Below are 14,961 nucleotides of genomic sequence, written 5' to 3'. Positions count from 1 at the left end.
GATCTTGGGTGGACTCCAGCTATTATTCTGATTACACGCTTTTGTGCAATAAATACTTTATTCCTCAGTGATGAATTCCCCCAAAATATGATGCCATATGAAAGCAATGAGTGAAAATAGGCGTAGTAAGCTAATTTACTAAGATGTTTATCACCAAAATTTGCAATGACCCTTATTGCATAAGTAGCTGAACTCAAACGTTTCAGCAGATCATCAATGTGTTTCTTCCAATTTAATCTCTCATCAATGGACACACCTAAAAATTTGGAATATTCTACCTTAGCTATATGCTTCTGATTAAGGTCTATATTTATTAATGGCGTCATACCATTCCCTGTACGGAACTGTATGTACTGTGTCTTATCAAAATTCAGTGAGAGTCCGTTTACAAGGAACCACTTAGTAATTTTCTGAAAGACAGTATTGACAATTTCATCAGTTAATTCTTGTTTGTCAGGTGTGATTACTATACTTGTATCATCAGCAAAGAGAACTAACTTTGCCTCTTCATGAATATAGAATGGCAAGTCATTAATATATAATAAGAACAACAAAGGACCCAAGACTGACCCTTGTGGAACCCCATTCTTGATAGTTCCCCAGTTTGAGGAATGTGCTGATCTTTGCATGTTACGAGAACTACTTATTTCAACTTTCTGCACTCTTCCAGTTAGGTACGAATTAAACCATTTGTGCACTGTCCCACTCATGCCACAATACTTGAGCTTGTCTAGCAGAATTTCATGATTTACACAATCAAAAGCCTTTGAGAGATCACAAAAAATCCCAATGGGTGGTGTTCGGTTATTCAGATCATTCAAAATTAGACTGGTGAAAGCATATATGGCATTTTCTGTTGAAAAACCTTTCTGGAAACCAAACTGACATTTTGTTAGTACTTCATTTTTACAGATATGTGAAGCTACTCTTGAATACATTACTTTCTCAAAAATTTTGGATAAAGCTGTTAGAAGGGAGATTGGACGGTAATTGTTGACATCAGATCTATCCCCCTTTTTATGCAAAGGTATAACAATAGCATATTTCAGTCTATCAGGGAAAATGCCCTGTTCCAGAGAGCTATTACACAGGTGGCTGAGAATCTTACTTATCTGTTGAGAACAAGCTTTTAGTATTTTGCTGGAAATGCCATCAATTCCATGTGAGTTTTTGCTTTTAAGCAAGTTTATTATTTTCCTAATTTCAGAGGGAGAAGTGGGTGAGATTTCAATTGTATCAAATTGCATAGGTATGGCCTCTTCCATTAACAGCCTAACATCTTCTAATGAACACCTGGATCCTACTATATCCACAACATTTAGAAAATGATTATTAAAAATATTTTCAACTTCTGACTTTTTGTTCGTAAAGTTTTCATTCAATTTGATGGTAATACTGTCTTCCTCTGCTCTTGGTTGACCTGTTTCTCTTTTAATAATATTCCAAATTGTTTTAATTTTATTATCAGAGTTGCTGATTTCAGACATGATACACATACTCCTGGATTTTTTAATAACTTTTCTTAATATAACACAGTAGTTTTTATAATTTTTGATAGTTTCTGGGTCACTACTCTTTCTTGCTGTCAGATACATTTCCCTTTTCCGGTTACAAGATATTTTTATACCCATAGTAAGCCATGGTTTGTTACAAGGTTTCTTACGAGTATATTTAACTATTTTCTTGGGGAAGCAGTTTTCAAATGCATTTACAAAAATGTCATGAAATAAATTATATTTTAAATTGGGATCAGGTTCACGGTACACCTCATCCCAGTCTAACTGCTGTAGGCTTTCCCTGAAATTTGCAATTGTTAAATCGTTGACTGAACGTACTACTTTGGAGGACTGTTTAGTATTGCTGAATGGAGCTATGTCATATATTGTAACTAGCTGAGCACCATGATCAGAAAGACCATTCTCAACAGGCTGAGCATTTATCTGGTTAAACTTATCTTGGTCTATAAAGAAGTTATCTACCAGTGAGCTGCTATCCTTCACCACCCGAGTAGGAAAATCAATAACGGGTGTCAAATTGAAAGAACCGAGTAATACTTCAAGGTCATTTTTCCTATTACCCTCTTTCAGAGAATCTACATTGAAGTCCCCACAAATAATAATTTGCTTCCCCCTGTCTGACAGATAGCACAACAAGGAGTCCAAATTTTTCAGAAATAGATGAAAATTTCCAGATGGGGACCTATATACAGTTACAATTATAAATGTGCCTTTATTTAATTTAAGCTCACAGGCACATGCTTCTATATGTTTCTCTACACAACACTTTTTTGTTTCTATACTTTTTGCACAATGATAACTTTTGACATATATGGCAACTCCTCCTTTCTCCATATTTTCTCTCATTACATGTGCAGAGAGCTTATATCCACCTACATTTACCTTATCCATATCAGTAACAATGTGATGCTCAGACAGGCATAGTATACCTATTTCATTCTCAGCTTCTAAATCTTCTAAACAAACCAGAAGCTCATCTACTTTATTCTTTAAACTCCCAATATTTTGATGAAATATACTTACATTATTTTTAATTATACTTTTATGAGAACCTTTCCTTATTCTAACATTTGCAGTACTCTCCTGTCTTAGTTTCTCATTGTGCTTAGGCCTAGTTCCTATACCAGTGGTCACATGGTGTTCAGAGAGGCAGATTATGTCAACTGGGTTGGGTGACTTTAATTCATCAATGCAATTACCTAGGACTGAGATACAACTTGGTGGAGATAAAATTTCTGGTGAATGGTGAAAATTTATAATAGATAGCTGTGATTGGTGATCAAATGTGCTAGAATTGTGCTGTTTAATTTCTTTTCTAAACTGAAGTTTTGTTTCAATCCTGACCTCTCGTAGAACTTGACATCTTTCTGTCTTACCTATCCTAAAAAAGGTGCTGCTCCAACACCTGTAACCACTGGTATTTTACCATTCATGGCAGTGCCTCCCCCCCTTAAATTTCCTGCTATTACCCCAGCCAGTTTCCCCTTCCCTTTCCTGTTGAGATGTAGGCCGTGCCTGGTATAGTCCTACCTATTGAGATAATCAACAGGAACCACACCAATATGAGCCCCCGCACCCGACCCAAGCAGCCGTTCCAACTCCAAATTAACTCTCCCAACAGAAGAGTTCAAATGAGGCCGGTCATGGCGTCTCAGGACAGATACAAATTCAACATTGGTGTGTCTCGATGCCGACGCAATCTTTACCAGGTCACACTCTATACTGTACCCAGGATCTCTGTCGATGCTGTTCCCTGGCCCTCCTACAATAACCACGGTGTCTTCCCTGGTAAATCCTTTACAGAGTGACCCTAAATCCTCTGTCACCTGATCCAGACTAGCACTTGGTTTGAAAAAATTTGTGACCTAGTATTCTGGTCCTAATTCCTCCTGCAGAAGTTGGCCTACACCTCTGGCATGAGAACTGCCTAACAACAAAACTTTCTTCCTTTTTGATGACTTTCCTACATTCTTTTTCAATTTCCTATTGAAAGTTTGTTGTGTCCTGTCTACACCTACCTCTGCTTGAGGCTCATCAGTTTCTAACTGAAGCAACAGGTCAAACTTATTTTTGACATTCACCATAAAACTGTCAGACTTAGTTCTAGGCCTGTTCCTTCTGCTACCTGTTGCCACTTCCCACCTCTCTTTGCCCTTCTCCCTCCTTAACCTGTCCAGATCTTCCCTAGCCTGATCTAGCTCAGCCTGAAGGGCAGCAATTTTCCCCTCCTGTTCCACTATCTTCCTATCTCTGCTCCAAATCCTACATAACCACTGATGAGCCTGATCCACTTTCCCAACACCCACGCCACTTCAGTCCCCCCAGTGAAAAAAACTACTACATCCATCACACCAAACCCCGGAACTAACAATTCTATGGCAAGTCAGGCACTTCTCACTCATGGCAAAAATAATACTTTAGCTAGAATAAATCAATTAAATTACCGAAAATAAAAAAAGACGTTACAAGAATTAAGCCTATTCACAAATGTATATAAGCAAGTTTCTGATTTAAAATTCCGCTGTTTTTCTGAGATCTGTATTAAAACAATGAAGGTATACGCTATTTATTATATACACTCCTGGAAATGGAAAAAAGAACACATTGACACCGGTGTGTCAGACCCACCATACTTGCTCCGGACACTGCGAGAGGGCTGTACAAGCAATGATCACACGCACGGCACAGCGGACACACCAGGAACCGCGGTGTTGGCCGTCGAATGGCGCTAGCTGCGCAGCATTTGTGCACCGCCGCCGTCAGTGTCAGCCAGTTTGCCATGGCATACGGAGCTCCATCGCAGTCTTTAACACTGGTAGCATGCCGCGACAGCGTGGACGTGAACCGTATGTGCAGTTGACGGACTTTGAGCGAGGGCGTATAGTGGGCATGCAGGAGGCCGGGTGGACGTACCACCGAATTGCTCAACACGTGGGGCGTGAGGTCTCCACAGTACATCGATGTTGTCGCCAGTGGTCGGCGGAAGGTGCACGTGCCCGTCGACCTGGGACCGGACCGTAGCGACGCACGGATGCACGCCAAGACCGTAGGATCCTACGCAGTGCCGTAGGGGACCGCACCGCCACTTCCCAGCAAATTAGGGACACTGTTGCTGCTGGGGTATCGGCGAGGACCATTCGCAACCGTCTCCATGAAGCTGGGCTACGGTCCCGCACACCGTTAGGCCGTCTTCCGCTCACGCCCCAACATCGTGCAGCCCGCCTCCAGTGGTGTCGCGACAGGCGTGAATGGAGGGATGAATGGAGACGTGTCGTCTTCAGCGATGAGAGTCGCTTCTGCCTTGGTGCCAATGATGGTCGTATGCGTGTTTGGCGCCGTGCAGGTGAGCGCCACACTCAGGACTGCATACGACCGAGGCACACAGGGCCAACACCCGGCATCATGGTGTGGGGAGCGATCTCCTACACTGGCCGTACACCACTGGTGATCGTCGAGGGGACACTGAATAGTGCACGGTACATCGAAACCGTCATCGAACCCATCGTTCTACCATTCCTAGACCGGCAAGGGAACATGCTGTTCCAACAGGACAATGCACGTCCGCATGTATCCCGTGCCACCCAACGTGCTCTAGAAGGTGTAAGTCAACTACCCTGGCCAGCAAGATCTCCGGATCTGTCCCCCATTGAGCATGTTGGGACTGGATGAAGCGTCGTCTCACGCGGTCTGCACGTCCAGCACGAACGCTGGTCCAACTGAGGCGCCAGGTGGAAATGGCATGGCAAGCCGTTCCACAGGACTACATCCAGCATCTCTACGATCGTCTCCATGGGAGAATAGCAGCCTGCATTGCTGCGAAAGGTGGATATACACTGTACTAGTGCTGACATTGTGCATGCTCTGTTGCCTGTGTCTATGTGCCTGTGGTTCTGTCAGTGTGATCATGTGATGTATCTGACCCCAGGAATGTGTCAATAAAGTTTCCCCTTCCTGGGACAATGAATTCACGGTGTTCTTATTTCAATTTCCAGGAGTGTATTTCACTCGGTGGAGTGAAATAAAAGGACAATTAAACGAGATACTTTAACTTTGATTCTCCAAAAACGTTACGAGAATTAGGCCTATAAACAAATATATATAGGCAAGTTTCTGATATAAAGTTACGCTGTTTTTCTGAAATCTGTATTAAAACAATGAAGTTATACGCTATTTACGGTAGTTTACTTATTTGTTACCGAGAAACTAGTTAAATTACCGTGAAACAAGAAACAAACACGTTTACAAAATTTAAGCCTTAGCGCGATTTCGTGAAGTTACGATCTTTTCGTGTTTTCTGAAAAAATACGCAAAGAAAAGTCAAACCTTGAATGGCAAGACTAAACGATACACTAATGCACGTATTTAATTTGTTGTCGGCGTTAAACTAAATTATATTCCTGTCTAAATCACTTAACTTTCTGGAAATGGTTTCTGGCCTCACTTACTCGGCGGCCATCTACTACAGTTATTGCTCACGGTGGTAGACAGGTTCACCAGGTGACTAGAGGCATTTCGAAACCACTGACAGCCATTTGAAGCCTACATCATCAGAGCATTGACCACATTATTAGGCACCAAGTGCATATGCATCACAGCATACCACCCCACATCAAACTGTATAGTTGAGAGTTTTCATTGGCAGTTAAAAGCAGCATTGAGATGTCACGCAATGCCGAAATGGAGAGAGACACCACCTGTCGTCCTTTTAGGTCTACAAACGTCATTTAAGAGTGATCTGAAGAGTACAGCAGCGGAACTGGTATGTGGACAAAGGTTACACCTACTTGGAGTCTTTGCACATGATAGATCACACAGACACCACCTCAGATTTCACCACCCAATTAAGAGAACATGTATGCCAGCTGAGATTTACAATGCGTAGAAACTAGTTGGAAAGATACTCGTTCAGTTTTGCAGAGCTAGACAAGTGTACACATGTGTTCTTATGCAACAATGCAGAGCATAAGCCATTGCAGTCAGTGGGGGCAGCAATACTTTCTGCATAATGATCAATGGTAAATCCATCACAGTCGCATTGCATTAGATCAAGCCAGCGTTTCTGGATGCAGATATTACAACCACCACAGAATGCAAATGGGAGTAGACACAATAATCAGCAAGCACCACAGTGGACCAGACAATGAGACATCAAGACCGACGTCGAGGATTGCTATCTCACTCCCTGTTAGAACCAATGACTCACGAGATTCACTGCCTGGTTTCAAGAAAGGAGTAATTACGACGGTTGGACGGAATGTGAATTCAGTCCGCACTGTCGGTAGCACTAAAGATGCATTTACACCTGTGCAATTTTCCTTGCGCAATTGGAAAAAGAGGCAAGGAGGTGTAAGCACCGGTGCATACTCGCGCAAGATTCTGACTTGTTGCACATGGGGGTAGAGTCTCTTCATACCTGACTAGGAGGCACGTGTCTGTACTTGCGTGTCGGGCAAGCGCAGCGGCACGGCGACTAGCCGCAAGGCACACAGGTGTAAACACACCTTAAAGGGGGAGTCATGGAGGGACCTTTTCTGACGTTTTGTTCTCACAAATGTACAGTGACGCACAGACGTTCCGTGCCGTGGCAGTTTTAAGCTGTTTGATACAGCTGAGCTTTGGTTTACTTTTCTGTTATTCCATGCTTTATATTGTGCAAGCATTCATGTTTGTACAACTGGAAGCTGTTATCAAGTATATGTGGGACTAAATATCTTATTTTCTCCCTTACCCACAGCTGTGTAGACACAAGTAATGGATAATAAACTCTATAAAATTCGTGGATACACACTGAAATAATTGGTATTTTGTTTATCTCTGTTTATCGGCCACAGTGCAAATGTTATTAAAAAGTTATAAGTGCTCTGTTGGTAGTTTTATTTGCGTAGTGTGAAACAGATAATTATTTTTATTAGAAATCACCTTTTTATTCTGTCTGTTGATATGTGGTTGCCGCGTGACTGTTATTGGATTTTCAGAAGTTACTGTGACTTATAAATTATATGCTTGAGGAATGCCCGCAAGTCTCTAAATTTATCAACTTTAAAGTCTCGTTCTGTCACGTGATACTCGTCGTGTACAGCAAACAACGAGTTAAAATTTCGTTGACAGCAAAGCTGAAGTTCTTTGCCTTGTCTCACCATGTTATGTTTCCGTCGTTTTTTGTAGTCAAGGAGAAGGAAAGGAAGCAGGCAATCAGCTGGTAGGAAGTCGTCAGAAGGACGGTTGTGGAGCTGTCATTTTGAAAATGGCTGTTGTGCATCGGGAAACTATACAAAAACAAATACAGCAAGATTGGGCAAATCGTGAATATATCGAAGTAATCACCGGAAGCATAAAAAAAATTACTGATTTCTTGAACTCCTTCGGTACGCATTTGTACTAAAACTTACGTGAAAACTTATTTTATGTAGAGGAATTGTCTTGCTAGCTTAATAATAAGTTTGTTATTTTTGAATGATAAAAATGTTAATTGGGGAATAATTCAGAACAACCTTTAGAGCTGGTAACAGTAAAAGTGACATCGTCGTTTCTAAGACGAATCAATGATTTGAAAACTACGAAGTAACAATTTTCTCATATTACTATGTGAACTACGTAGCTTCTTCTATTTTCGTCAGCTACCACCTATTGCCACAGAAAGCAAGCTTAGTCTCTCAGCCTTACTTTTAGAAATGCGTGACTAAATAAAGTACATAGAGTGAGTCAATTGAAATTACCTTTTTGTGAGTCATATTCTGTTTGTACTTTCTTTCGATCAGTCACGTGTGTTAGAAATTTTCAGTGTTGTTGGATGTAATAAATTGTAATGTATTTGTTTGCTAATATTTTCAGCCACCAAACCAAAAATCCTTTAAAACTTAGTGCACACTAAACTTACAATTTTAGTGAAAAAAGTTGCTCCTATCAACTATCAGTATATATTGGGATGAACAAACCGTACTTTCTGTTACTGCTTATATTGAATATAACTGCTCCATACGGTTTGCTTTAATATTGTATCTGTGATACCTTCATTACAGAGGAGCAAATAAAGCTTGGAAATGGAACCATGCAGTATATAGTAGTAAGTTACACTCTTTCTTCTGGAAGAAAGAGGTCTGGGTGGGTGTTTATTCATTTGTTTCATCAAAGATCATCTCACAATGATAAGAGTTGTCACATTAATACAGTAAAAATTAGTAGCTCTAAATATATACTGTGAATTCTTAAGTATGCACTATAAGGATATGACAGGTGGTCACCCATGGTGTTGATTAAGGAAGTGCCCTGGCATTTGCCTGAAGTGATCCAGGAAAATCCAAATCAGGATGGCCAGACAAAGCACCCCCCCCCCCCCCCCCCCGCCCCGCTCGAATATGAGATGAGTGCCTGGACAACTGCATTGCCTCATTTAGTTGCTCCATATTACACAGTGTAATTTGGGAAATGTTAAAAAGTTACCATGGACCCTGGCCACATTTTTACTGTCCTTCATGTTAATGTGTGAATTTTATTGCAGTATTTATGTATAGTCTAGCATTGTATGATCTATTAGTGTTTTGCTTGTCAAGAAACATTCTAGTGTTTGCAGTATAAAATATATATATCTGGGGACATACATTGTGACTTGCAAGATCATCTGCGTCTGATTATTCTAATTCACTGTTCTACATGAGTACAGAAAGCACAGAAACAAGAAGAATAGAATCCAATAAAACTGAGTATGTACTGTGTCAAGGGAATAAAAAAATGCTAGTCAGTTTTGTATGTTATTGTGTCTGAGGATTTAAGCATTCAGTTTAATTATTTTTTGCTATTGTAGCCCACACATCTATAATGTTGTTTATTTCTTATAATATACCTCTCTGCAGCTTGTCTTTAAAAGTAGAAAAAATTGACAACATTCAAATCTCAACTCTAATGTTTTTGCAGTTGTTTCTATTCTCTTGACTGTTTAGATTACATGTGTATTTTATACATAATATTTATGACTGTATTTGTATCATTCTTACAATTGGGTATTAACAAACTGCGTTCTACACGAGCTAAAATACCTTGACTGTGTATCGAAACAATATGTGATTCACAGTTAATACTAATTTAATTTAGTTCCAATCTAACTATAATACTTACGTGCTTGTTTCAGTATCAGAACTTCTACTGTCTTTGACTTTCAAGCATTTTTGTTGGGACTGAGACCTTCAGCCTGTATTAGCATTACAGGCCTGTTCATTATGAACTGCTAGCCCTTTTCTATCTATTAAACTGTACTGGCCTGACAGTTCAAAAACTCTTAGCCAACTTTTGATTAACAACTGTGATCACTCTGCATGCATTATTTTGCTTTTACATTTCATCTCTAAATGCCTTGTACCAGTGGTGTCATATCATTGCAATTGTGTCTGTATTTACTCCTCTTTATCATATTTGTTATGTCCAGTAGTTTTCATCATCTTACTTCATGTGTGTTTGAAAGCAGTACAAGATTCAGACTTATGAGTATCCTGCTACATAATCTTGCAAAAGCATCTTGATTGTTGGATACTGATGGGATAAAGATATTCTACAGCAGCTAATAATGTTCCATTAGCTTATTATTCCTATTTCATTGATCACCTTCATTTTTGGTTTGGTCACCATTGTGGGTTTTGCTTGTTATAAAATTACCTTTCATATTTAAATTTTCAAGACTGGAAGGAAAACATAATAGGTGCAAAATCTTTCTGCACTGTGCAACTGGGGAAACATGCATGTGCCCCCCCCCCCCCCCCCCCCCGGCCCCTTTCCAGAAACACGTATACAGGGAGAGCGAAAGAGAAAAAGATTTAGATTGAAGTCTTCCCTGATTGGAGATTTTGCTGTGTGTAAAAATTTAGAAATCTATGGAGCATTTCAGATTTAGTCATATGGTCACCTGGATGTAAAAAAAGAAAAAAAAAAAAGGTGAGGTGAAATACAATCAGTTTTAAGTAAAGCAACTGACTTACATTGATTCATTGGTAGGGTACTGGGAAAATACACTCAATCTATGTAGGAGATCAGTTATAGAACACTTGTGACAACCATGTAGGCATAACTTGGTGAGCAGTTATGCACTTTTGAAGTCATTTCCCTGTGTGCAGTATACTTCTTTGTTACCAATAGTCATTTTTCTGTTGCTCCCCTCTCATTAACTTTTGTATCTTCTCTACTTTTCATTTGATAGTGAGTGGTATTATCTAATGTTTTAAAGTGTTGATGTCTGTAATGTTTTCTCTCCGTGTACAGCCAAACCAAGCTTGAGTTCCAAAAGACCTCAAGTGTTACATATTTTGTATATGTCTGTATTCCCTTTCCTCCAGCAAGTAGAATTTTGTAATTGTATTTGGTTGAAACTTGATTTCGGACAGCTGTCTTGTAAATATGTTATTGTAATGGCAAACATTTTGAAGTCCTTTGTACATCAGTTTTTTATTCTTATTATTTTCCTATTGCAGACATGTCATGTAGGTCACGATTAGCAACCTTAAATGAAAAACTTACAACACTGGAGAGGAGAGTGGAATACCTAGAGGCAAGAGTAAGTAACTTCCATGATTTTTATCTATATAAATATATAAAAACAAAGATGATGAGACTTACCAAACAAAAGCGCTGGCGGTCGATAGACACACAAACAAACACAAACATACACACAAAATTCAAGCTTTCACAACAAACGGTTGCTTCATGAGGAAAGAGGGAAGGAGAGGGAAAGACGAAAGGATGTGGGTTTTAAGGGAGAGGGTAAGGAGTCCTTCCAATCCCGGGAGCGGAAAGACTTACCTTAGGGGGGGGAAAAAAGGACAGGTATACGCTTGCAAACACACACATATCCATCCGCACATACACAGACACACACGACTCCTTACCCTCTCCCTTAAAACCCACATCCTTTCGTCTTTCCCTCTCCTTCCCTCTTTCCTGATGAAGCAACCGTTTGTTGCGAAAGCTTGAATTTTGTGTGTATGTTTGTGTTTGTTTGTGTGTCTATCGACCTGCCAGCGCTTTTGTTTGGTAAGTCTCATCATCTTTGTTTTTAGATATATTTTTCCCACGTGGAATGTTTCCCTCTATTTTTTATATATATATATATATTTTTTTTTTTTTAGTTGTAATATGCAGAAAAAGGGATAAACTCTTTTCTGTTTCAGGTTACTAAAGGAGAAACATTAACATGAGAGAAGAAGTGTAAATTGGTCAACCAGTGAAATGACTTATATTTCCCTATTTTTAAGACAGAAGTATTTAATCTCACATTATTTATCATTATGTAAGACAGACGTACCATGCAGGAAGTGGGAGAACTTTGCTTTTTCAAAATGACTTCTTCAAGATTATATTGTTACTTCAGAATGCTTTATTTATGTGAGCATATTGTATACTTTAGTCAAAAAAATATCATTTTGTACATTTCAAACCTTTGGTTTATCAGTTCCCTGTATAACCTTGAAATAGTGCAGTTGTGTGTAGAATGTTATTTTTTCAGTGAGCAATGTGTATGAAAGTATATATTTGACTGTGTGCACAATTGTCTGTAAATATTGCTGAAGTGGAATTTTTCTCTGTCACTTTATCAGTCAGTGTTAACAGTTGCATGAAAATTAGGGAAATTTTGGAAGTTCATTGCATATGTGACAAAAAAAGACAATGACTTTGAGGGAATATACCCAAGGTGTGGTAAGTAATGGTGTCAGTTGGATTCAATCATCATGGTCCATAGAGCCTATTAAGAGAACGAATCCCTTCAGGGATGCGGACCAAGTTAGGGTGTATATTAACAAAAAATAAGCAAATCATAGGAACTTGCTCTGTACACTTTATTAACAATTCACGATTGCTATGCAGGTTGGTGCTATTCATGATTATGCCTGCTAAATTTAACCAAATATATGAGAAAGAAAGCTGCATCTATGAAAAAAGTAGCTTTAAATAGCTGCTGTTTATCTCGTATTTGCTTTATTTTAGGTGGGAATATGTTTAATACTTCCGCTTCAGTGTAGATAACTCCACATTGATCCTACACAGGGAGGCAAAGACTATGTGGAAATCATTTTTGTGGCTTGTATCATAATTGTGCTAGTAAGTCACCCGATTCTGATTTTTGTTGTCAAAAAATAAAAAAAAGAAGTATTAAGGGTATATGAACTGGGTAGTGGATGTGAGAATCCTTAAAAAGGTCTCTACAAGAAGTATGGCTGTCTACTATCTACAGTGTTTTTATTGCTAATTTCTGCTGAGTAAATATCATATTTTATTTTAAATAAAATAAGGGAGAGGCACTCGCTGTTAGTGGATTGATGCGCAGTGAATAGACACACGTACCAGAAAACAGTATTCCACCAACTTCCATTTTTGATATTTTCTACCAAAAATACACATTCACATACATCCACACAGACACCCAAATGCACACTCCTGTTACTGTGTTGATGAGACTGATAATTGATTATAGATTGTTAACAGCAGTTGTCTGAGCTGATGGAGTTGGGTAAGGGGTAGGGGAGGACACATGAGGCAAAGAGGGGGTAGCAGGATAGTACGAGGCAGATTTTTGGACAGATGACTTGGTGGTTGCACAACAAGACAAAAGCAGTCAGAGGGTAGAGCATGTAAAAGATAGAGAGTAGGAGGGGGAAAGGAAAGGAAGGTGGCGATGGGGTGGGGGGGGGGGGGGGGGGAAGTTGTGTTGTGGGAGAAGGCAGTACACAGTCTGGATGGGAGATGAATGGTGTGGACAGAAGAGGGAAGGGAAAAGGTAAGTTGAAGCATGAGGGCATTGAAATAATTCCAGCAGGGTTGCCACAGGTTCTGGAAACTGGGGAATTTCAAGCATGTCAGGGAAATTTGAAGGAAAAAAAAATCTCATTTTTGTCTCAATAAATGAAACGGTTTGTTTACTGAGGCGTCATGCATCATTGTTGGGTGGGCGTAGCTGAGTACATGTGCTGCTTCCTTACTCCCCCATTCCTACTGCTTCCCCCCTTCCTATCACTCCCCTCAGCTTGCTGTCAGTGCTGCCACCACATCTTGCGGCTAGCCTAGCGGCTGCCAATGAGACATGGAGGCATCAGGAGTGGTTTGTTTGAATCTGATTCTCAGAGACTAGAGGAAATGGCTGGAGACAGTGGTCATGTGTGCCTGAGTATTGTGTGAATGTGTACATGCTCTCGCTTTCTGAGAAAAGCTATGGCTGAACATTTAGTTGTGAGTGTGTGATTGTCTTTTCTATGTCCTGTCTAGGACTCGGCAACCATCTTTATGGTGAGTTGCTACCTATCCTCATAATTATGGATTGTCAGAGTATTTGAACAAGTTATCTGTTGAATGGATTGACCACTGTGGTCTCATTTCATCAACACGCTGTCTGTGGCTCATGAATAACTGCCCACATGAATGGATTTCTGCGACGGGCCAAAACTGGAAGTTCTTTCTGCAGGTATCTGTAATGGGTCGGACCTGCTGATCTGAAGCCATTTGGTTCCCACTAATGTGCAGGCCCTGCCCATCGGATCTAGTCTCACCGATCTGCCCACAGTGGATTGTCATGGTTTATCCATGGACCCATGACTGCAGTGCTCCTCAGCAGGTCTCCCAGGGGGCTCACGGTTCTTTTGTGAGTTTGTGAGTGGCGCACACAGGGCCCCGGGCTTCCCTGGCCGCACTTCCTTCACCCTACCCTCCCCCCCTTATCCTCACTCCTTCCCAGTTGCCCCTTCCTTCCCCTCTTTTGGTGTTCTGTTTATATTGACCCAGCTATTCACGTGGCTCCCTGTATTGGTTAAGATGTTCCTTCTGTCTGTTCTGCACACAGTGTGCAGAAGGGATGCAAGGACAACTGCACCGATACCAGTGCCTTCGTACTGGCTTTTGAGGGGATACTCTCCCAGAGAAGTTCAAGGCTATGTGCTACAGGTGTGACGTGAAGCTGTACGTCCCACCACACATGAGGTGCTTTTGGTGCTTGCATTTTGGGCATAGGTCTTCCTGCTGTACAGTGGACCCTCCGTGTTGTGACTGTGGACACCCATTCCATGAGGAAAGCCTGTGTGTTCCACCACCGTTGTGTATCAGTTGTTATGACCGCCACTCTCCTTGCTTGTCTGACTGCCCGGCTTACAAGAGAGAAAAGAAGATATGAGAGTACAAGCCCTGGATCACATGTCTTGTGCTCAGGATTGCCAAAAGTATGAGAGACTCCATCCAGTGTCACTACCGTATCTTCAACTTTTGCCTCTTAATTCCTTTCCCTCTCCTTTCTTTCCCTTACTCCAGCCCCATCCCCCACTATTCTCCCCCTCTCCTGCAGTTCCCACGTCCTCCCATCTGGAAGCGACTCTCTGTCCCCTGCTGAAGTAGTTCTTCACTTTCTTCGGCACTTGCTGGTGACTGGGCTTTCCCCTGGGACCCCTCTCTCTGGCTCAGGCTGGAAGCCTCCTACCACCAC

The 14,961-nt window shown here is 40.8% G+C and overlaps 1 protein-coding gene across 1 annotated transcript; it reads left to right on the top strand.

The window, feature by feature from the left end:
- The first annotated feature begins 7,637 nt into the window (after positions 1 to 7,637).
- On the top strand, positions 7,638 to 11,934 carry LOC124615926 (probable protein BRICK1-B). Its single transcript, XM_047144110.1, has 3 exons — positions 7,638 to 7,882; positions 10,973 to 11,055; positions 11,669 to 11,934. The coding sequence occupies exons 1-3, from the start codon at positions 7,762 to 7,764 to the stop codon at positions 11,693 to 11,695; spliced, it is 231 nt and encodes a 76-aa protein (XP_047000066.1). The 5' UTR covers positions 7,638 to 7,761; the 3' UTR covers positions 11,696 to 11,934.
- The last annotated feature ends 3,027 nt before the right edge of the window (positions 11,935 to 14,961 follow it).

This window comes from Schistocerca americana, chromosome 5, assembly GCF_021461395.2.
Source record: "Schistocerca americana isolate TAMUIC-IGC-003095 chromosome 5, iqSchAmer2.1, whole genome shotgun sequence".
Classification (NCBI taxonomy): domain Eukaryota; kingdom Metazoa; phylum Arthropoda; class Insecta; order Orthoptera; family Acrididae; genus Schistocerca; species Schistocerca americana.
Note: the sequence above shows the minus strand (reverse complement) of the source record. Positions and strands in the feature narration are given on the sequence as shown.

Coding starts and splice junctions, on each gene's coding strand:
- LOC124615926 (XM_047144110.1), top strand. CDS start 7,762: ATGGCTGTTGTGCATCGGGAAACTATACAAAAACAAATACAGCAAGAT. Junction 7,883..10,972: donor TGATTTCTTGAACTCCTTCG/GTACGCATTTGT, acceptor TTCCTATTGCAG/ACATGTCATGTAGGTCACGA. Junction 11,056..11,668: donor TGGAATACCTAGAGGCAAGA/GTAAGTAACTTC, acceptor TTTCTGTTTCAG/GTTACTAAAGGAGAAACATT.